At 38.1% G+C, this 24,423-nt stretch overlaps 1 protein-coding gene across 1 annotated transcript in view; it reads left to right on the forward strand.

The window, feature by feature from the left end:
- KCTD9 (potassium channel tetramerization domain containing 9) overlaps nucleotides 1–24,423 on the forward strand; it is a 37,556-nt gene that overhangs the window by 1,195 nt on the left and 11,938 nt on the right. The window contains exons 2-9 of the mRNA XM_043561391.1: nucleotides 11,418–11,539; nucleotides 14,340–14,383; nucleotides 17,863–17,959; nucleotides 18,608–18,666; nucleotides 18,873–19,001; nucleotides 23,084–23,151; nucleotides 23,239–23,334; nucleotides 24,254–24,403. Of these exons, the coding sequence (XP_043417326.1) occupies nucleotides 11,418–11,539; nucleotides 14,340–14,383; nucleotides 17,863–17,959; nucleotides 18,608–18,666; nucleotides 18,873–19,001; nucleotides 23,084–23,151; nucleotides 23,239–23,334; nucleotides 24,254–24,403 (765 nt within the window). The remainder of the gene's footprint in view (nucleotides 1–11,417; nucleotides 11,540–14,339; nucleotides 14,384–17,862; nucleotides 17,960–18,607; nucleotides 18,667–18,872; nucleotides 19,002–23,083; nucleotides 23,152–23,238; nucleotides 23,335–24,253; nucleotides 24,404–24,423) is intronic.

The following is a 24,423-nucleotide window of genomic DNA, read 5'->3' on the forward strand; positions in this document are numbered from 1 at the left end:
CTAGAAGTAACTATGCCTTAGAGTCTAAGACGAAGGTAAATTGGCCTCATTGTATTATTTGTCAGAATACAGTACTTTGTTTCCTGCATATTTTGGAAACAGTAAATTTTTAACTAGTGTATTTGTGCCCGGGTATGAAAAATGGCTTTCCAACTACTCCGAAATTTTAAAATAAATCTGCGCTAAAAATCTGAAGTACAGTCTAGTTTGTTGACTATAATTTTGCGTTATTCTGGTTTTAGAGATTTAACACATGAAAACAACTGGCATATATTCAAGTTCTGGAGTGTTCATGAATGTTACTTGCAAATATATTTCACAAGAGTTCTGTTATTTCTGACCATTAACTTTTTATAAACCTGTTTCGTCTGCTGTTAGCTGCTAATAATCTAAAACTTGTTACTGGAAGAATTAGTATATCCAAACAATTGTAATATGTTCTCAAAAACAGACCTCTGATGGACCTTTTTTTCCAGCATCTCTGCTTTGTCCCTCCCTGAAAGACAAGATGTTTCAACTCAGCCATAAATATTTAACTATGCTCTAACTCTCCTCTGAAACCACTGAATTTTGTTTTTTCAAAGATCGTCTGTGTTAGTCTTGCCGTGTCTTTTGCAGCTATCTAGTTTTGACTAGGTTAGATTTTTGGATTTAAATTGTATTTATTTTAAAAATATTTTGATAGGGAATCTCAATAGGTTGGAAAAACCACATCTCGAGTAAATAAAGATAAATATGTTTATGTTGGGAAGATCAAACTAGAAAGTACTTGTATAAACTCAATATTAAAAACAAATCAAACCATAATCCTTACTACTTAATTGGAAAACATATTCTATGCCAAAGCTCTCCATGTTTCCTTCTCTCTCTCTCTCTCTCTCCCCCCCCCAGCTGATTAAAAAAATACTATAATTCCTCTTATTTGACAAAAGATAGCAGAATAACACATAACAGCTGGCGTGTTGATGTAAATCAAGCGACTATATTTAGCCAGGATTGGCGTGATCATGACATGATGTTCACGAAAAACATGCTGAAACAGAGCACCCCTGTTAGAGTTTGATTTCCCACCCAGCATTTGGAATATCTGTGTCACTTTCATTATCTCCTTACTTACCTAGCTTCTAGTTTTGCTTCCTGGCCATAGGACTAGTCTGTTTTTTCAAATAAGTTTCCCTTCTGTAAAGCTTGTTCAGTGGTTGCCAGACTGGGCCGTAAAGCCCAGGGTTGGAGAGGCCAGGGAGTTACTGTGGGGAACCACGTCATATGCTACTCTGACTTTTCTGTATACTGAATCAACAGTAGTGTTAGCTGGTGAATGCTTTGATGTAGTTGTAGAGAGGACATTGCATTCTCTAAGTGCTTTCCAGAGTGAGATAGTACACCACAGAGGGTGTGCAAGAGGACCCGCCGGTATTTACGAAGAAATGCTATGCTTTCTATTTGTACTTAAAAATATAAAGTCATATTAAAAGTTGGTTTTTCAATCTATAAAGCACACGTGCTTTCAACCACCGAATATCAGGTGGTCTCAAGTCTTCTGAGAGAGGAGAGTGGCTTCATATGTGAAAACTTCCTTCGCTGGTTGGTTCGCTTAGGCATATTGTGATGTACTGAAGCACACATGTGCTGGGTTAAGATGTGTATTATCCAGGTTTTAACTAAATTAACCTTCACCAAAATGCCAAGTGGCTTTTTGTTTTTAAATGTTTACTTATTTGAGGGGCGCCTGGGTGGCTCAGTCGGTTAAGCGTCTGACTTCAGCTCAGGTCGTGATCTCACGGTTCGTGGGTTCGAGCCCCGCATCGGGCTCTGTGCTGACAGCTCAGAGCCTGGAGCCTGCTTTGGATTCTGTGTCTCGCTTTCTTTCTGCCCCTCTGCTGCTGGTACTCTGTCTCTCTCTGATTCCCAAAGTTAAATGTAAAAAAAAAAAAAAAAAAAAAAAATGTTTTAATATAAAAAAAATAAATGTTTATTTGAGAGAGAGTGAGAGTGTGTGAGCAGGGAAGAGGCAGAGAGAGGAGAGAGAGAATCCCAGCAGGCTATGCGCTGAAGGCACGGAGCCTCATGCAAGGCTCCATCTCAGGAACTATGAGATCAGGACCTGAGCCAAAAATCAAGAGTCAGTAGCTTAACCAGCTGAGCCACCCAGGCACCCCAAAATGCCAAGTGGTTTTAAAAGATTCCTTCAGGGGCGCCTGGGTGGCGCAGTCGGTTAAGCGTCTGACTTCAGCCAGGTCACGATCTCGCGGTCCAGGAGTTCGAGCCCCGCGTCAGGCTCTGGGCTGACGGCTCAGAGCCTGGAGCCTGTTTCCGATTCTGTGTCTCCCTCTCTCTCTGCCCCTCCCCCGTTCATGCTCTGTCTCTCTCTGTCCCAAAAATAAATAAACGTTGAAAAAAAAATAAATAAAAATAAATAAATAAATGATTCCTTCAAAGAAGCAGCAGATTGAAGACTACTAGTTAATGTGGACACAAGTAGCAATGAGAAAATGGTAGAGCAGATATCTCCCAATAGAAACTACGAGATTAAAAAAAAACCAACAACTGGATCTCTGGATCTGAGAAGTCAAAAAGTGCCGAATTTTAAAGACTATTTTAAAGTCCCAAATGATAACTACTATTAACAATAAGCCACTCCCTAAGTGTGTATTGTTCGTGGAAACATTAGCCAATGATGAGGTCATCCCCATTAGCAAGATGTTTAAAAATACTTCCCAACATACGAAGACAATTTCAGATGTTTTTCTTTTCCTTCTTCCTTCCTTGTTTGTTTTCATTGGTTAAAGTCAATCTTATATTTGCAGGGTTTCATTCAATTTAATGATAACTAGGGGATTTTTCCTGGCCGACTCCATACTCTATGTTGATTAAAAAATCCTCATTTGGGAAATCATATTTTTTCTGCGTGTGGCATAAACTTTATAAAATAAGTAAATAAACATATAAATGTTTGAGCACATGCCCAAAACTGTTTTACTGATGGGGTACATAGTCAAAAACATTTGAAGGCCATGATTCTAAAAAATTGGGATCTTTAAATTTTAGGGTTTTTTTCAATTGCTCCAAAAGAATCAGTTGTGCTTGAACCCTTTCCTCCTCTCTCCATATGCCTCAGAATTTCCATTTTTCTCTTTTTAATAGTCCCTGCAAATAGTTGGCATAAGGAATTCGAAATGAGGGCCCAAACACCTGAATGTAGTGAATGGCTTTGGAGCAACCTGGTGTCAGTTCAAAATTTCTGTACATTTTGAACATAAGTTGCTTGTTTAAACTTCAGAATATTCAGTAATGGGCTGTGCAAGTTGTAAACCTTTTGTATACCTTATTCATTCATTCAGCCAACACTTCCTGAGTACCGTCTTCTGTGAGAAACCATGTCAGTTCACTGCAGACATAGTGGGATATGAAATAGATCTTCTGTACTGATGTTTACAGTCCTGGCCCAGGACCTAATCGTTTTCCTTCTGGCTTCGATATTAGGTCACAAATGTGTTGTTGGTGTTGACTATCCAAATTTGAATCCATTATATTAAGCGGAAGAAAGATGAAATCTAATCATTAGTAACAACTTTGCTCTTCAATTTTAAACATTTAAAAAACGTACTTGATACACATAAAGAATATCGATAATGCATAAAAAGTAAGAGGAAGATAATAAATAGGGTAAACCTCCCACACAACCCAGGACAAAGCATATTACCAAAACTCAATTACTTGTCCACTGTTGTATCCCCTTGCTTCTCCAATTTCATGGGTGTGTATTTCTCTTTGCCATATTTCTTAAATTTTTTTTTAATGTTTATTCATTTTTGAGACCCAGAGACAGAGCGCGAGTGGGGGAGGGGCAGAGAGAAGGAGACAATCTGAAGCAGGCTCCAGAGCCTGACGCCAGGCTCGAACTCACGAACTGCAAGATCATGACCTGACTTAACGGACGGAGCCATTCAGGCGCCCCTGCTGTGTTTCTTTAATAGTTGAGCCATGTATGTCTGAGTAACTAAACTATATTTTGTTTTGTCATTTTGGCATATATCCTACAATATATCCTACAATGATACATGTAATCTTTTTGGATTTACGATATTTCTAAGATTACAACCTTAACATTCCACATAGTTATAGTTTAGTTATTTTCACTGCTTTGTAATAGTCCATTGTATACAAATAACTATCACATTTTATTCATTCTCCTGTCACTGGGCCTTTGGGTTGTTTATTTCTTTACATTTTGCTATTAAATTGACAGTGCTACGATGAATGTTCCTGTATGTATATCCCGGTGAACACATGCAAGCATTTTCTAGGGCAGTGGTTTGCAAACTTTAGCATGCATTGGGATTAGCTGGATGAACTGAGAAACCACATAGCTGGGCCTCACTCCCAGACCTTCAGATTCAGTAGATCTGGGATGGGGCTGGAATTTGCATTGTATGACATATTTCCAGTCTAGGGATGGCACTTTTGAGAACCACTGCTCTAGTGGGTATATATATAAGTTGTAATAACAGTTGACCCTTGAACTACATGGACTTGAACTGTACAAGTCCACTCATATGTATATATAAGTACACTGTATATAGTACCGTGAATGTGGGGTGCCTGGGTTGTTCAGTCATTTGAGGGTCCAACTTTGGCTCAGGTCATGATCTAATGGTTTGTGAGTTTGAATCCTGTGTCAGGCTCTGTGCTGACAGCTCAGAGCCTGGAGCCTGCCTTGGATTCTGTGTCTCCCTCTCTCTGTGCTCCTCCCCTGCTCTCTCTCTGTCTCTCTCTTTCAAAAATAAATATTTATTTATGTTTATATTTATGTTTATGTTATATATTATGTTTATGTTGAGCCTGGGTGGCTCAGTTGGTTAAGTGTCCGACTTCAGCTCAGGTCATGATCTCGTGGTTCACTAGTTCAAGCCCCGCGTTGGGCTCTGTGCTGACGGCTCAGAGCCTGGAGCCTGCTTCCAATTCTGTGTCTCCCTCTCTCTCTGACCCTCCCCCCATTCATGCTCTGTCTCTCTCTGTCTCAAAAGTAAATAAACATTAAAAAATAAATAAACATTAAAAATAATTTTAAAAATACAGTACTGTGAATGTATATTCCTTATGATTTTTTCTTTATTTTTTTGAGAGAGAGAGAACACGTTGGCGGGTGGGAAGGATAGAGAGAGAGGGAAAAGGAGAGAGGAAGGGAGAGAGAGAAAGAGAATCTTAAAGTAGGCTCCACACCCAGTGTGAAGCCCAACTTGGGGCTCCATCTCACAACTGTAAAATCATGGTCTTGTGGTTCATGAGTTTGAGCCCTGCATCAGGCTCTGTACTGACAGCTCAGTGCCTGGAGCCTGCTTTGGATTCTGTGTCTCCCTCTCTCTCTGCTCCTCCCCCCTCCCTCAAAAATAAACAAATATTGTGCACTGTATGCTATCTAATTTGGATGTAAGTTAAAAAAAATGAAATTATGGGGCACCTGGGTGGCTCAGTCGGTTAAGCATCCGACTTCGACTTAGGTCATGATCTCGCAGTTTGTGAGCTTGAGCCCTGCATCAGGTTCTGTGCTGACAGCTCAGAGCCTGGAGCCTGTTTTGAATTCTGTGTCTCCTCCTCTCTCTGTCCCTCCCCTGCTCATGCTCTGTTTCTCTCTGTCTCTCAATAATAAATAAACGTTAAAAAAATTTTTTTAATAAAATTAAAAAATAAACTATTAAAAATAAACATTTAAAAATATAAAAGTCAGACACTTAACTGAGCCACCCAGGCGCTCCTTCCTTACGATCTTTTTAACATTTTCTTTTCTCTAGCACACTTCCTTATAACAGTAGAGTGTATAACATAACGTATAAAATATGTATTAATTGACTTTATGTTCTTGGTAAGGCTTCCAGTCATCAGTGGGCTATGAGTAAAGTGGAGAGTTGAGAGCATTATGTGGATTTTAGAGTACACGGGAGAGGGAGTTGGTGCCCCTAAACCCTCATTGTTCAAAGGTCAACTGTATTTGGTGCTAGTGTATGTGAATGTTTAATTATTCCAAAGGCCAAATTGTTTTCCAGAAGTATTGCAGTATTTTAACATTTGCCTTCTTGACCTAGAGTTAGTTATGTCATCTTTTTTAGCAACAAAATAAGCCAAAAATCTGTGGAATTTAAGAAACAAAACATGAATAAAGGGGGGGGGGGAGGCAAACCCAAAAACAGACCCTTAACTCTTAGAAAAGTGATGGTTACCAGAAGGGAGGTGGGGGGGAGGGGGGTTAAATAGATGATGGGGATTAAGGAGTGCACTTGAGATGAGCACCAGGTGTTGTATGAAAGTGCTGAATCGCTCCATTGTACACCTGAAACTAATATTAAACTATGTTAACTGGAATTTGAATAAAAACTTAAGAGAAAATCAGTTTTAAATGTTTTCAACTAAAAGTGTAGGTAGAGTAAATTGGATTCCGTGTTTAGTAATTGTGATCGGTAGTTTGGTTGGGTAAATGAGCCTGCATAAATTCAATAAATATTTATTGATAGTGTATTGGGTAATAGTATGGGCATGTAAGAAAAAACACTTTAAGTACATGTGCAGGTTTTAATTTTTACATTTGAGAAACATAGGTTGCAATTTGAAAATGGCGTTTAAAGGCAAACGAAAACTCCCCAAATTGGTATGTCCTCCTAGGTACAGAATGACATTTACTTTCCCAATGGGTAGATGGCTTTCACTTGTCCTTTAGACAGGATTAAGTTCAGCAGTATAATATAGTGGTCATAAACTTGACTGCATGTGCTTCTCAATTTACTTCATAGAATGTTTCCATTCTTAGTGCCTAGTTTACTAAAGTGGATAATCACAGTGATAGGGACCCTCGGGGGCCCACACTGGGGAGTACGCATAAAGTAAATAGCCATTCTTATTAGTACAATCATTTTAGAACTCCTCGGCCCCTCTGAGGACAAAAGTAAGCTCAATATAAAACAATCAGAGTTCATATCCATGACATGTAAGATGTCTATTGCTGCTTTTTCCCAACCACGTTGTTACATGAAGAAAGGTACGTGTGCCAGTCTATTAGAAACGTTCTTACCAACTTAAAACCTTTTCCAAATGTATCACATTTTTATGTATAGATCTTTTTAAATCTGATATTGTGGTTGGTTTATAAGAAAGACAGATGTTGAATATTATGTTTGCAATATAATTCTAATCTCATTTGTTAGGAAGCTCGAGGGAGTAAAGCTAAAGTGATCTAGTTAAAAACAAATGCCAAAAATGCCCTTCAAATGAAAAACAAGTATGGTGGCCCAACTTACTGGCAGTTTTCAAATTTACAGAACTGTAAGATTTTCCGCAATCATTTCACTACTATTTTCTCTAATCGATGGCCCTTTAGTTATTTCATGTAAAGTGTCAGCTGCTAGAATAATTTTTATTTGTAAAATTAGAACGTAGAGCAATGGAGATCTTACAACTTTTTTCTACTTATTGCATAAATCATACAAATTCATTGTAACAAATCTGGGAAACAAAAACACATAAGAAAATAAGTCAACCATCATGCTATTACCCAAAGATAGACACTTTCAGTAGTTTTACGACTATCACTTTAGAATTGCAGTTTAACTGTGTATTTTGTTTTTCAACTTAAAGAATGTCATTGGAAAAAAGTTAAATAAAAATAACTGACTCATACAAAAAAGATGTGTCCTAGTTCCACACTCTGAAGGCAATGAAAATTTCATCTAACATCCAAGACATACTTGTCACAGGCTTATTATAAACCCGTTAAAGTAACATTTAATTAACTAGAGCCTTCTTCTTAAACCAGCTGTGGTTGTTTTCTGGATGTCACGACAAAGAAAGTACTCAGGGATGTACTCAAGTGCTGCTCATCAGAATTGCCAGGGGTTAACATTTTATCCATATTCACAGAATGAGTAACGATTTTTTACAGATTAAAACTTTCTCATTCAACCTGTACAACCTAGATAGAAAGTTGGATTGGAAAATATTTGGTGAGATGTTAAATTGCATTTGATACTGTGTCATTAGGGCTGACTTAAGTGAAAATAAAATGAAGTTTAACTCAATTTTTACTTAGAATGTGTTCCTTAGTAGTTTTGCAACCTACAAAGAAACATCTGTTATGCTTTGATTGCCCTGAGAATTGCCAGGTTGTATGTGTAGGGTTTTTGTTTGGTTTTGGTTTGTTTTTTGTTGTTGTTGGTTTTTGGTGTTTTTTTGTTTTGCTTTGTGTTTTTTTTTTGTTTTGTTTTGTTTTTGTTTTGTTTTGTTTTGGTCTTATAAGTAAATTTGACATCTGTGGGGAAGAAAGCAGATGGCAACTACTCAACCCCCCATATAGATCTGCAAACAGGTTTTGTGTTGGACATTATCACTTTGTAACTGAGCTGCTGGGTCTTAGTCAAGACTAACAGTTAAAATAGATGTTTCTTTGTTTGTCATTTTGTTCTGCTCTTTGAAACAGGACTGTCCAGTAGAACTTTCCAAGCCGGTGAAATACGGCTAGTGTACCAGATGAACTCAGTTTTAATCTTTCATTAATTTTAATACATTTAAAATCTAAATGGCTTTTTTTAGCTAGTGGCTTCCAAATTGGACAGCATGGCTTTAGAACATGGTGGGTGACCTTTATTTTTATTAGGAAACAAGTGACCTATGGAAAGAATCAAGTCAATCATATGGACATAGAAAATAATTTAATTTGATGTAGTTTTGAAAAATAAGTCATATAAATGTTATTTTCTAGGGATGCCTGGGTGGCTCAGTCGGTTAAGCCTCTGACTCTTGATTTCCACTCAGGTCGTGGGATCGAGCCCCACATCAGGCTCTGTGCTAGGCTGGGCATGAAGCCTGCTTGCAATTCTCTCTCTCTCTCTCTCTCTCTCTCTCTCTCTCTCTCTCTCTGTGTATGTGTGTCTCTGTGTCTCTCTCTCTCTCTGTCCCTCCCACTCCTTGCATTCACTCACTCTCTCTTAAACTTTTAAAAAGATGTTATGTTCTAATATTTAAATGCAGGAGCATAACACAGATACATTAAATTTTCATCCATTTTATGATATGGCCGGTTGAGTGAGAGAAATGAAAAATGCTGGGGAAGAAAGTTGATGTTCTGGCAAGGAGAACATACCATCAGGCCAACTAAAGCCATGTAAAAATATATAAGAAGCAAAGATCAGTTAGAAAATTATTAATATAATAGCAACTATGACAAGAGTGCTGATGATGTTGGAAAGGATTTTCTTACCTTCCTCTGGCAGTTTCCAGACTGTAAAAGTTGATTTGCATTTGCTTTGGTCACTCTGTTGTGTTTTTACCTTTGTTGATTCTTTTGTTTTCTCTCCACGCTCTCTCCCTTAGCAGGAGCAGGTATACTACATAATGCTTTATGTATTCTTTCTTACTTTTCTCCCAGGAACATGTATCTGCACTAACAGAATTCCAGGCTCTTACAGAGGTGAAAAATGGTAGGAAATATAGGAGCCATATTTTATTCAGATTTCAATTATTTATGGCATGTCTGCAGTGTCAGAACACCGTGCCAAGTGCTTTGCATCATTTTTTTTTTCCATGGCAAGATATACATGACGAGATCGGGCGTGTTCAGGGTGGTATGGCCTTAGACATGGCAACATATACATAACAAAAGTTACCATCTTAGCCATTTTTTAAGCACACAATTCATTGGCATTGAGTACATTCACAGTGTAACCTCACCACTACTTCCAAAACCTTATCAAACCAAATAGAGACTACCCATTGGGACGGTTGGGTGGCTCAGTCGGTTAAGCATCAGACTTTGGCTCAGGTCATAATCTCACGGTTTCTGAGTTCAAGCCCCACGTCAGGTCCTGCACTGACAGTGAGGAGCCTACTTGGGATTCTGTCTCTTTCCCTCTGTCTCTCCCCTTCAACCCGCCCCCCGCCCCTTTCTCTCTCAAAATAAACTTAAATTTTTTTAAAAAAGAAAGAAACTATCCATTAAGCAGTAGCTTTCCAAACCAAGCCTCCACTCTGCTAATCTTTGTTGTACTGTCTGCCTCTATGAATTTGCCTATAAGTATGTCATAATTGGGATCACATAATGTTTGCCCTTTTATGTGTCTGGCTTATTTTACTTAGCATGTGGTTTTAAGATCCATCTATGCTGTAGCATGTATGAGAATTTCATTCCTTCTAATAACACTGAGTAGTATTCCATTATATGTATATACCACATTTTGTTTATCCACCCATCCATTTAAGGACACTTGGATTGTGTATATCTTTTAATCCACCCTCTTCCCTATAAATTATGCTTGCCTACACCCTTCCCTAGAATTCCCCAGCTAACAATACTTCTCTGTCCTTTTATCCTTACGATCCAAGAGAAAACAGTTGGAATCTGTCATGAAAGATTGCACACTCTTATATTAGCCAACCATTCCCTCTATGCCCTGCTATTCATTTTATTTATTTAACTAAAAATTCAACATCTACTGAACTCCAGTCACTGGTAAACAAAGGATCGGCCTTGTTTCTTATTTCACATGGCACCTTTATCCAATATCCTGTGGGAAGTTGATTGGCTGTTCATTCTTCATGTTCAGCCCCTCGTCTACATTTCATTCATAATTTTCAGAGATCCTGACTGATAATGGCACAACTGTACAACTCAGCCACTGGGAACCCATAGTTAAAATTATATTGGAGCAAAAACAAACAAACAACTTACTACATGGAGAGATTCTCAGCCCCCATCTAAGTATTTGCATTGCTTATACATACATCAGACTGTGCCTAATGTAAAGCTGGAGAGATCAATTCACTGTAACCCAGCTGTTTGCTGTATTTAGAATGTTAGCTAAAATCTGGCTTTTATAACATTAGTAGTTATTGAAGAACGAAGTAAATGAAGTGGGAAGTTGTTACCTTCCGTATGGTGATTGGTGTAATAAATGTTATAAACAGTATATCATTCCTATTTTTAAAATAAACATTCCTATAACAAAGGAATAACATGAAAGCAACATTATAAAGACTTCATACGTCTCAGGCACTTTGCTAAGCAGGTACCATGCATTAACTCATTTCATCCTCGTGACCTGATTGTAGGTGAGACTTATTTATTTCTGATTAAAGCAACAGAAGCATAAAGAGATTGATTTGTCTCAAGTTGACAGCTAGGAAATGTCAGAGCCACATTCAGCTTTGGGTCTGTCTTCAGAACTGGAGCACTATGTAACGTACATAAGATGGTAGATTTTTTCAGGCAGAGATGATTTCTTACACTCTAGTTTTGGATTTCAACAATATTAGAAGTTAATAATCTCTCAAAATCTCCTTTTATTTGAAGTTTGATTTTTAGTCGTGTTTCTAGTATGGTAGCTTCTAATTTGTAAGTAACGCAATTCATTACATTTAATCTTGTGTGTTCACAGGTGGTTGCTGTGTATGGAACTTTATCTGATTTGCTTTCTGTGGCCAGCAGTAAACTCGGCATAAAAGCTACCAGTGTGTATAATGGGAAAGGTGGACTGATTGATGATATTGCTTTGATCAGGTAACCTTCACTTTTTATAAGTTCTCTACAGTGTTCCTCAGTGTCTTGGTGCTCTGCTGGTTCCCTTAAGAATACAGAATCTTGGCAAATGATTGCCTAAAATTTGCTCGTTGGAATTTAAATAATTTGGGCTTATAGCATAAGATACAAAGCCCTCTATTCCAATATTCTGACAGTCTTTCTGCAAAGTTCATATATGGCTATAAGGAATTTTGTCTTCATGTTATTAGAGATGGATCTAATAAGGCCTACAATTCAGGGGGGGGTCAGAATTTATTCTTGTTTTACAAAATTGACGTACATACATTAACTCATGATTTGATCGCCTCTGAACGTGTGTGTTTTTGTAAGATAAACTTAAAATGTTGATTCTTCTCTACTTGTTATAAAACTAGTCCTCACAAAGAAGCAGGCCAATTTGCAAAATGGCCAATTTACACAAAACCAGTTCACCAAAAATCATTTGGAAGATGACCGATTTGCCAAGTTTTTTCCAAGTGTTAATTTCACCACATCTTTTCTGCCTCTTTTCCCCACTGGCTTATCATTTGGGTTTGGCTAATATCTTTTTGGCATGTTTCAGAATTCAGATGCCTAGAACTTCTAGAACTTCAGTCTCTGAAGACATGCATTTTTTAATGTTAGAAATCTGATCTCTTGAATTTTATATGCTACTGCTTGTTATTCAGTTCGTTTCCTAGAATATTTTGAATTTTATAAACCTTATCAAGAGCTACTTTGGGGGTACCTGGGTGGCTCAGTTGGTTAAGTGACAGACTCTTGATTTTGGCTCAGGTCATGATCTCACGGTTTCATGGGCTCAAGCCCTGATTTGGTCTCTGAGCTGACAGCTCAAAGCCTGCTTGGGATTCTCTCCTTCTGTCTCAAAATAAAGACCTACTTTGGAAAAAACCTGCTAGATAAGAGAGAACTTTAAGTAGAGTGAACTCACCAGTGATCTGCCACAATAGTGGTTTCGTGTTTGTTGGGTTTTGTTCTTGTTTTTTAAATATCCTAGGCAGATTTATCTCTTTAGAACAAATGTTAGTTCACCTCATTCCATCCTCACAGGATCATAGAATTTTGAAGCAAGAAGAGGCATAAGAAGGAAGATAGGAATGGAACACGAAGTACTGACTCAATGCCACTTACGTTCTATTGACTCTTCTCAAGTTACTTCATGTAATTGGCAAAGAAAAAACATGGGGTTTTTTAAAGTGATGGTACGAAGATAATGATGTGCTAAATTACAATAGTATACAAAGTTTAGTTTTCATTTAAACTCAGGTCAGAATGACATTTCAATATAATACACTGCCTTTGAAGGTAATCACCTCTAATCTCTTCATTTTATGAATGAGGAAACTAAACATCTGAGAACTTCCACGTCTTACCCAGGTCATACAGTTTAGTAGTTGATTTTTGTTAGTGAGAAGAAAACAGATTTTCATACTAGTCTTAAGAGTTAACTGGCGGGGCGCCTGGGTGGCTCAGTCGGTTAAACGGCCGACTTTAGCTCAGGTCACGATCTTGCCGTCCGTGAGTTCGAGCCCCGCGTCGGGCTCTGGGCTGATGGCTCAGAGCCCCGAGCCTGCTTCCAATTCTGTGTCTCCCTCTCTGTCTGCCCCTCCCCTGTTCATGCTCTGTCTCTCTCTGTCTCAAAAATAAACGTTAAAAAAAAAAAAATTAAAAAAAACAAAAAAAAAGTTAACTGGCATGGTGATGGAGCAGAAAAAAAGCACAGACTGAATTAGCTTTAAAATCCAAATCAGTGAGAATGTCTTAGTTTTTCAGCATCTGTCTCCCAGCTTCTTTCGGTTTCAGTGGATAATTGCGTCTCATTGTTGAATGATTTATATCAACCGAAGTTTCTCCTTAACACAGACTCTGCTTCTAGGAAACATTCAATATATTCTTATGATGCCTTATAGGAAATAAAAAATTTCTACAACATTGAGACCGGGACTGAAGCCTTGTAAAATATCTACCTGATTAAGAATTCGTGGCTCACAGTGCAATCTCTGATCATTTATTTACCCTAATGCTGAGATATGTTGAGGCAGGGGAGGAGATACATACTGATAATCTAGAATTTTGGACTGTGTGCAATTGTCTTACATTCAGGGGGCTGGTGGGTGAGTTTTTATAGCAGAGTTATACTTGCAATTATATTCTTCCTAAATGTTACGTGAAAATGTCTTTTCATTTTGAAAGTACAGAGCAGCTGATGATTTCGAAGAAAACTCCAATAATTTTTTTAGGGTTACAGAATTAAAGTAAAAAAAAGAAGAGTTGGCCTATGGCTTTAATCATACCAGATAAGAAAGCTGAATTCACAAAAGTTGCAAAGTGGGTTTTGGTCTTTTTGTGGGTTTTTTTTTGCATTTCATTTTATGTTATTTTTGAGAGCGCGTGCACACTCGTGCACAAGTGTGGGGGAGGGGCAGAGAGAGAGAAAGAGAATGTTAAGTAGGCTCCACACTCAGCTTGATCCCACAACCACGGTATCTTGACCTTAGCTGAAATCAAGAGTCGGATGCTCAGCCAACTGCTACCCAGGCACCCCAGTTTTTTCCATTTTAAAAGTTCTTCCATGTGTGGGATCTTATGTGAATTTAAATCCAAAGATAGTTCAAAAGTTAAGCAAAGCACTGGAAACTTATTCAACTTCTTCTTTGCAATAGAGATTAATAGCAAAACCTGCCTTCTACATAATTCTAAGGTATAGTTCCTCTAATCAATTGATAATTAAGGTGATTTCTGGATTTTGATGGTGGTTTTTAAATTTTGCTTTCCCCAGGGATGATGATGTTTTGTTTGTGTGTGAAGGAGAACCATTTATTGGTAAGTGACTTCCTTAAAAGCCAATTTTGTCTGCCCAAATGAAAAAGACAAAATGCAAATATTTTATATGTACTTCCCAAGCCTAATATTAAAAAGGGTCTTGTGGCAGTATTCAGATCACCATACCTTTTTTGATTCTAAATTGGGTGTCTGTGTTGAACTAAATTTTTAATTTGAATTATGTTGTCATATTTTAGTGTGGATACCTCATCCTTTCCATGCCTTTAAAATGCTCTGAAAGTGCACAGACTCATCAAATATGACTCATCAAATAAGGTAGTTTCAATTTTAGAAACTACAACTTTTGTTTTGAAATTGTCTCCTTGGCAATGTCGAAATTTCTGGGTTATGTTAACAGATTTTTGCGCATGTATTGCTTGTATAAGTTAGTGTTTGATAATCATTCGCCAGTGGTCAAATCAAATGGGTCAAAAATGACTTGGTATCAACGATACACACATGGACACATATTTCGAAGAAAGTCGTGCATCTCAAAAGAAAGAGCCTAAGGCTTAGATAGCTTAACTGTTCTTTGAGTGTTGGATATATTCAGTTCCATACAGTCTGGTCCTGAATATTTAATAATTTGTTTAAGCCATCACGGTACTTGTATTTGGTGAATAGAAGTAGTTCTCAGGATCAGCACACCAGCAGCTGCCAACTTAGAAGTAAGTACATGCTTTTCTGTCTCTACCGTAAAACAGTGCGCACAGAGTTTTCCACACGTCTGATCCATTAGCTTAACAGAGTGGTTAGCAGGCAGTGGTCACTTAATTGGTTCATTGCACACATACAAACGAAACAAAAAGTAATCAATTTGTGTTTTTGTTTTATCCTTATGAACTCTTGGGTTTAAAAATATTTGATATGTTCTCACGCTCTGTGTTTATTGCTGCCTGGAGTATTTTACATGTGGCTGATGGAAGTCTCTTCAACCCCTTTTAATACAGCTCCGTTGGTCTTTAGAACTTCCTTCCTGTCTGGAATAACAGGGTGTACAGCTTATCCTTCCGTTGCAGACCCAGATCAATATTTTTTCCAAGAAGCCTAGGTTTCTTTTAGTAGGAAATGTCATTTCAAAATACAGTCTGGGTGCCAGACAGACTCACTTTTACTGGGTTTATCATTTTTACCAGGCTTTTTGATGGACAGAGTTAGAAATACATAGCTAGCTAGAGACAAAATGTATATGTAATATATATTATATGATCTAAAGTTTTATGTGCTATATAAAAAGGAGAGAGTTCATGAGTTCATACTCATACTTTGGTTTGTAATCGGGATTTTAAGGTTTTTATTTAACTTTCTCTGTCTTACACCTGTGTCTCCTTTCGTTGGTTTTCAGGGACCTAGGGAATGATAGAATTATGTCACATAAGCACTCATTTACTTCATCCCACACAAAGCACACAGAAAATTGTCAGTAACAGTTCCAATACTTTCAGTACCAATATGATTACTAAAGACAGTTAAACGTTTTTTGCATATGCTCATTCCTTTCTTCCCTTACTTAAAAAATTGCATAGCCATTGCATAGCCATTATATACTATACCCTCTCTCTTAAAACTGTCACTTAGCTTTACTCCTAAGTGTATTGGATGCTTACCTCCAGTCCTTATGTTGATGCCTCCAATGCTCATCTGAAACTTGTTCTCTAGTAGATTGTTTACTGAGAACTTGTGAGACGAACAATGTTCTCTGACATCTCACAAGTTAATAACAATTTGTGGCTTCTATACTTGAAAATCAGTTTGGCTGGTTATGTCAAAGATGATGTGTCAAAACTGAACAAATTGCAAACTTTAACGGTGTGTATTTTATTGTATATCAGTTATACCTCAAGGTGCCTAAAAAATCCTTGGTTCACATTTTCTTTCTTTAAATATCTTAACTATGTTACTCTTACTCTGACATAAGATGTCGGTGTCCAAAACATCTGATCTTTCCTAATGATTATTTTTCCTAAGCCACTCCAAGGATTATTCTCTTTCTTTAAAAAGTAATTTTAGTAAACTCTTTCTGGGTGTTCTGGGTTGACTGTGTGTGGTATGTGGTGATCCTGTCAATAGGTACTTTCAAATGTTCTTTTAATTTCAAGACAGTTTTCCTGAACTTTAAATTATGCGTTTATTTTGTCCCTGTGCTTTGATTTTCTTATTTCAGGACTCCTACTGTATGCATGTGGGATCTTCTGTGCTTGCGTTCTGTATTGGGAATCTTCTCTTAAATCCTTTTTATCTCTTTCTTCATTTCTTATTGATTTTTAAAGCTTTCCTCTTTTTCAGCTTTTATTTCCCTTAAGGTTTTGTCTGTTTATTCTCTCTTGGGTTTCTTCTCGTTTGATCTTCATCTCTGAATTGTTTTTTGTTCGTTTCTTTAGAGAGAGAGAGCACACACAAGCGGGGAAGGGGCAGAAGGAGAGGGAGAGAGAATCTTAAGCAGGCTCCACGCCCAGCGTGGAGCGTGACATGGGGCTCGATCTCATGACCGTGAGATCATGACCTGAACCAAAATCAAGACATGGACGCTTAACCACCTGAGCCACCAGGCACCCTGAATTGGTTTTTCATTATAGCTCTAATTCTCCCCTGAGTTCTTCCACCTCAATTCTGAGTTATATTGTTCTTTCATGTTTTGTATTACTTAACTTCTTCAGCATGTTTGGAATATTAGATTATAGTTTTTATCTATTTTGTGGGCATTTCTTTCTGGCACATTTTCATTGTCTAGAGATGTAATTCCTTTAAAATTTTTGTATGGGATTTTCTGTTGCTCACTTAACATAAAAGTTGTTTCCTTAACTTGAGAAAGGTGGGCTGACTCAGGAAAGATTTTCTAATTTCATGGCTCTAGAGTTCCCTTTTCTGTTGTTTTTGTGAAGTATTGAAATGTATGGCGGTCACCTTCTGATACATTCTGAAATCTGTATCACCTTATGATACATTCTGAAAAGGTCTGCTAGACCTTTCTGCCTTTTATCTGGACTCCTTTTTCTTGGGTCGCTGTTGTTTTTGTTCTGTTCAACTGGATTCTTTTTCCAACATCTTATCCTTGGCATTGGGCTTTGTCCTAGAAGGGATTTTTGGTTGGTGGGTTTTGAGAGCTCATCTCCACCCTGCTCAGTTCTCACTGCAAATGCCTGCATCCATTTCCACATCCAGATACGCCTTCCACTTTGAGTATGGTGTTCTCAGATCGACTTACTGAGCTTTGAAATGAGTATGGATTACTTGGGAATTCTTCGGTTTATCACATACCCTGTTGTTTCTCGCAGCTTCTTCCTTCAAAGATGCCAGTACCACATTGCTCTTCTACCTTTCGGTGTTGGTGGGAATACCTTATCACCTAGTTTTGTCTTAAATGCTGTCTGTGGGTCTCTGGTAGCTCTGGTATGCTTTTATGTGTGTTTTTAGTGTAAAAGATGCTGTGGCCATCTTCCCCAGTTCCCCAATCTTAACTTTTTTATTGTAATTTCTAGATCCTCAGACAGATTCTAAACTACCTGAAGGGTTGTCAGGATCTCACACAGACTGGCTAACGTTAAACGTCGGAGGGCGTTACTTTACAACTACACGGTAGGTGCATGTGAATGTGTGCACGTGTGTGTGTTGGACCGGGGTGGGGGGGCACTACGTAGTGTTTGTTCTTTCCTGCAATTTTGCTGATTTCCTTAGAAGACACTCCATGGCTGCTTAAAGTACTCTGTGATCTTAAACCATTTTTTAGAAAGTTTTTTCAAGAGTAGACAAATGATTCCCAAGTCATTCCAAAGAAAGCATGAAAGGCATGAACATGCTTTTTAGATAGCAAATATTTCAGGCTTTTAGACCATGCTCTTTAGATGTCAGGTAATACGCATGCAACACAAGTAAAGATGAACAACATTGAAATCTGTAGCGACCTCAGCTGCTTAGATTAAAGGGATAAGAAACGTGTTAAGTTTAGGTCAAGAATATTGTGATATGATAGCTTGCTAGAAGGATAGATGAGTGTTTTAAATTAAAGGAAACCAAAACAATATTTGAGTCAAAGGAAGTGCCAGATTAGAAGGGATTTTGATAAATGGCAACTTACTGCACGTTTTTGTTCCCCAGCATCACTCCTACCAGGTTATAGCATGCATCTTTTTGAAAGAGCAGCTGGGATCGAGTATACTCTTGACTTAAAATATGTTTGTTTATAAAGACAAATGGAGAAATCAATTTTTTTCCCTGAATTCTTAGGAGCACTTTAGTGAATAAAGAACCTGACAGTATGCTGGCCCACATGTTTAAGGACAAAGGTGAGTGCAACACATGGTTTTCACATTTTGTGTGATCTGTTTGTAGCTATACTGACCTAACTCTTGTCCTTCTGTGCTTTTTTTAATGGTATCAATAATTTTTACAGGGGTAAAAACTTACTAGTATGTAATATAATTTTTCTTCATAAATTTCTAACTTCGTTTCTTGTTTATGGGGGGTTTTCTTCGCTGAAATGGTGACACAGGTGTCTGGGGAAATAAGCAGGATCATAGAGGAGCTTTCTTAATCGACCGGAGTCCCGAGTACTTTGAACCCATTTTGAACTACTTGCGTCACGGACAGCTCATTGTAAATGATGGCATTAATTTATTGGGTGAGTTTTTAGTATGATTCCTCACATTTTTGTAAGTTTAGGATATTTCATTTGTTTTCACTTGTTTAGTACTATAGTATATTTTCATAAGGTAGAAGTATATCTTTTCCACTTTTAAAACCAAATTATTTATGCATATATGAATGTATATAGATATAGAAACAGGCACAGATAGTCTTTGTGTCTATGGGTATATGTTTAGACAACCCATAAATTCTGATTTTAGATTCTAAATAGATTTAGATTTTATCACGAGGGACTCTAAAGGATTTTGTTGTTTTTAATTGAACTGGGACTGTGACTTGACTTCCAGTTACGGACCTTCCCATTATACTGAGATGTAGAGTCGTCAAAAGGGGAAATTCCGCTTCAGAATCATAAGAATGGATTAGAAACTCAGTACTACGACTTACAACTCAGTTCCCCAAGCGTGACTTGGGGAAAGTCTGAGTGTGCTTTGAAAACTGAGTATTAAGAATCCACTTGTCTCTGACTACATCACAGGATATTCACACCATGGAGATGATACAGACCAAAGCTCTTATGAAGCAGTAGATGCGTATTCAAAACTGATGGGCCTTGAAGTGGCTACATTTGGCCTGACTTGGTGGAGAGCATGGTGATCTTGAGTGCGCATTCTCTCTCAGCTTCTACAGATTGTTGCCATGCGGGTGTGTGGACCTAGGGTGTCAGCGCCTTGATTTTTAAAGAAAAGCTGGAAATCCAAAAGTTTGTGTGAAATCTGATCTTGAAAATACTACCATCAGAATCCGCCTGGGCTGCTGGCACCCCAGGGAGGAGCTAGCTTACAATCTCTGTAGAACAATAGATAACAATAACTTTTACTGTTGCTGTATTAAATTTTATACTGCCTTTAAGGCTTACCCATTGCAAAAAGTGACCTTATGTGACCCTTCATCTGGCTCCATACCTATTCATAACAAATTCTTGTTGCTTTTTTATTTATTTTTCACCTTCTACCAACCGTTGCTTAAAACCATGTATAACCTATTTTTTTACCTTAGTCATTCTGCAGAAATTATCATTAGAACAATAAGCAATAGTACCCTCTCATACAATCCTTCGCTTTTCAGCAGCTAGATCACTCTGCTGCTTACGCTCTAGTGGCCACTTTTTTCTCCTGGGGACATTTAAATCTCACTGAGGATATCCTATGGGCTCTTTGATGCTTCCCAGTTTAATTTTTCTCTATGCTATCACTGACAGCATTTCATATCCTCCCTGCCTAGGAAATAACGTCAGAAATATACATCCATGCTATCTCAGACTTCAGCAATACAGGCTATTGACAAACTATGCTTGGCTCCTTTTTCAAGTGTCTTGCTGAAAAGGCTCTTATTTATGCAGTTGTTCAGCAAGCAGAGGTCTATACTGGATTCATTTTATAGAACATTACTTCTGATTAGTATAAAATCCATCCAAACTCAGCTACAAGTTGCCCCCAAGTAGTTATATGCTTTATAATCATTGACACTGACTTATTTCTCTCCCCTCTGTTGACTTAAATGACCTTGTCTTGCTCTTCCTAATTTGTGCTTTCATCAGTGAATATATTTTTTGCTTACTTTCATTATTTCTTTTGTTTTCTGCCTTTAATGACCTTCAGTTTTTCCAGTGAATCGTGTCTTCCTTTTCTGTTTGCATTTGTCTTCAAAATCTTCTTTTTCTGATTTAAATCATCGTTCCCTACCTCATTGCTAAATCTCACTTCAGGTATTCTCTAACTTGAGAACTTTTCTGGCATTTCAATATTTATTTCCCTGAAGTTGACATAAATTTTCTGAACTCCCATTTGATACGTTAAAAGGAGAATGGTCTTAAATGTCAGAAAACATACAATGTAATAATGATCATGGCTATCATTTATCGAGAACCTACAAGGCGCCAGGCATTATACCAGATAACATATATGCCTATCTCTTTTTTTTTTTTTAATTTTTTTTTTCAACGTTTATTTATTTTTGGGACAGAGAGAGACAGAGCATGAACGGGGGAGGGGCAGAGAGAGAGGGAGACACAGAATCGGAAACAGGCTCCAGGCTCTGAGCCATCAGCCCAGAGCCTGACGCGGGGCTCGAACTCACAGACCGCGAGATCGTGACCCGGCTGAAGTCGGACGCTTAACCGACTGCGCCACCCAGGCGCCCCATATGCCTATCTCTTTTAATACATCTGGTCAGTTTTGTGAGTAAAGTAATAATACCCCCATTTCACAAATGTGAATGGGAACTTTAAGAGAAAGGGTAAGTAGCTTCTCTAAGACCAAAAAGGTAGTAAGTGGCAGAGCTGGGATTCAAATCTGATTCTTCCTGGTGCTGATAGAAAATGTGCTAAATATTCCTTCCTTTTCTCAACTGTCCCCCATAGATGCCTCTTGCATTTATAAGGCTTTTCCGGAAGTTTTTAAGGTTTGCTTCTGAACCTAGAAGTAGAAAAAAATCTTTACCGCATCCCTTGGCGGAAGTGGGAGGGGTAGGTTTCTGATTGACTCAGAAGATCTTGGCACACCGAGAGCGAGGCCCACGAGAACCCTTTCTGTGGTGGGTTTCTACCAGGGACAGTTAGGATATGTGGCTGCCCCTTCGTGAGGGATCCAGAGAGGAAACCCCTCTGGGGTGGACCAGAAAGTGTTGTGCCAGAGCCACAGCCTGAGTAGTGTGCTGTTCGTCAGATGACCTTTGTTTTGTGACTGGAATATCAGAGGTGGAATTGGGCCTTTCCTGAGGAGATCGTAATCTTCCCAGATAACTGCTGTGGTTTTCCATATCTACATACAGTTAGCCTGATTAGCTTGCGACTATTTCAAGGGAGAGATTATGTCTCTTATTTTCTTTGTAATTTCTGAGTCCTTAGTAATTTTTTTAACAAGTAGACTCAGCTAACCGAATGACTGAGGTCATTTGAAGGAAAATGGATTCCAAATTTATTCCCAAATACTCTGATGGAGATGTTTAACAGATGTAAGAACATACAGATTACATAATAAGTCACCTAGAGAATGTGCAGATTTTTTTTTAACCAAGTTAAGGAAAGTGAATGATACAATCTCTTCTGTCATTTAGAAATCTTTTTTTAAGGGGCTCCTGGGTGGCTCAGTCGATTGAGCGTCCGACTTCAGCTCAGGTCATGATCTCACGGCCCTCGTGGGTTCGAGCCCCGCGTCGGACTCTGTGCTGACAGCTCAGACCCTGGAGCCTGCTTCGGATTCTGTCTCCCTCTCTCTCTGCCCCTCCCCCGCTCATGCTGTCTCTCTCTGTCTCTGAAAAACAAATAAAACATTAAAAAAAAAAATCTTTTTTTAAAAATTGAGTCTCTTCTATAAGTGGTTTCTGAATGGCTCAGTCGGTTGAGCGTCCATCTTCGGCTCAGGTCATGATCTCACGGCTCATGAGTTTGAGCCCTGTATCGGGCTCCGTGCTGACAGCTCAGAGCCTGGAGCCTGCTTCAGATTCTGTGTTTCCCTCTCTCTCTCTCTGCCCCTCTCCCACTCGTTCTCCCTCTCAAAAATAAATACAAACACTTAAAAAAAATTTTTTTAAGTGATTTTCAGAAAATGTTGAAATCTGAAAGGCTTTCATTCTAATTCATTAGTTTGCTATGTTTTTCTTTGGCTGAATGTAAACTATTTAGAAAAACTTTGTTTCACAAATATTTTTAAAATATTCTTTATGCATGTTTTTTTTTAAATTAAAAAAAATTTTTTTTTTTAACGGTTATTTATTTTTGAGACAGAGAGAGACACAGCATGAACAGGGGAGGGGCAGAGAGAGAGGGAGACACAGAATCGGAAACAGGCTCCAGGCTCTGAGCTGTCAGCACAGAGCCTGACGCGGGGCTCGAACTCACGGACCGTGAGGTCATGACCTGAGCCGAAGTCGGACGCTCAACCGACTGAGCCACCCAGGCGCCCCTCTTTATGCATGTTCTAAACATTAGTTACTTTTCTGATTGATAACCTACTTGTTGAATTTCACTTGTATTGTGAGGATTGAACAAAAAATTCCATAAATATTAAAATGAATAGTTTTCTATTAAAAGTCAAATCGATTTTATTGTGATAGGTGTGTTGGAAGAAGCCAGATTTTTTGGTATTGACTCATTGATTGAACACCTGGAAGTGGCAATAAAGGTAAAGCTCTTTTTACATTAGCCAGTATTACATTTATTGTAGCTGTCTCCCAAAATGCTCCACTGATTTCTTAATATCTTTTTCAAGAATTCTCAACCACCAGAGGATCATTCGCCAATATCAAGAAAGGAATTTGTTCGATTTCTTCTAGCCACTCCAACCAAGTCAGAATTGCGTTGCCAGGTAATTAAAGCAGACTTTTACATGAGTTATTGGTGTCAGCAAAGCTGTAAGTAAAGTTTTACATTCTTCTAGGATTTTTTTTTTTTTTTGCCTTGTGTTCCTATTTCATGCAAGATAGAAGTTAATTATGGGTTATAACATTGATTTAATCCCAAAATGGTTAGCAAAAAAAGAGGTGTAATAGCATTTTTTATTATCTAATATGTCTCACGTAGCAGTTTTTGAGTAGGGCATAGAAATTGCAGCTATTAAAATACAGAGTCAATTTTTTGTACAGTTGTTATGTATGGCCAGGCAGTGGCAGATACTTATGTATTATAGCACTAAAGGTTTTAAAAACCACAATACTTACATTTTAAGAATACTACTACCTTGGGGTTGCCTGGGTAGCTCAGGCAGTTAAGTGTCCAGCTTCGGCTCAGGTCATGATTGTGCAGATCATGAGTTCAAGTCCCGCGTTGGGATCTGTGCTGACAGCTCGGAGTCTGGACTCTGCTTCGGATTCTATGTCTCCCTCTCTCTCTCTCTCTCTGTCCCTCCCCCGCTCACGCTCTGTCTCTCTCAAAAATAAATACTAAAAAAAAAAATTAAACTACCTTGAATTATTGAATACTTACAAGACCTATATAAATAATACCTACAACATGTACATGGCCAACAAATCACTCCTTAGAAATTTCTGCACATAAATGAGGTATACCCAGGCTGCATTCTAATATTACATTTAGAGTCTCTTTTACCAAGAACCCATTAAGGACACTCATGTTATATCTAAGTTCCATCTGATCATGTATTCTTGTAAACTCCAAATGACTGAACTGCCAATTGCGTCTAAAAAACTTGATGGTTAGCTATAGTAATTAAATGTGATATAGCAGATGGTTTAAATTTTGTGACAATTTGTGTTTTTTAATTTTAGGGTTTAAACTTCAGTGGTGCTGATCTTTCCCGTTTGGACCTTCGATACATTAACTTCAAAATGGCCAATTTAAGCCGCTGCAATCTTGCACATGCTAATCTCTGCTGTGCAAATCTTGAACGAGCTGATCTCTCCGGATCAGTGCTTGACGTAAGAATCCTCTTTAGTTA

The sequence above is a fragment of the Prionailurus bengalensis genome, chromosome B1, assembly GCF_016509475.1.
Source record: "Prionailurus bengalensis isolate Pbe53 chromosome B1, Fcat_Pben_1.1_paternal_pri, whole genome shotgun sequence".
In the NCBI taxonomy this organism is placed as follows: Eukaryota; Metazoa; Chordata; class Mammalia; order Carnivora; family Felidae; genus Prionailurus; species Prionailurus bengalensis.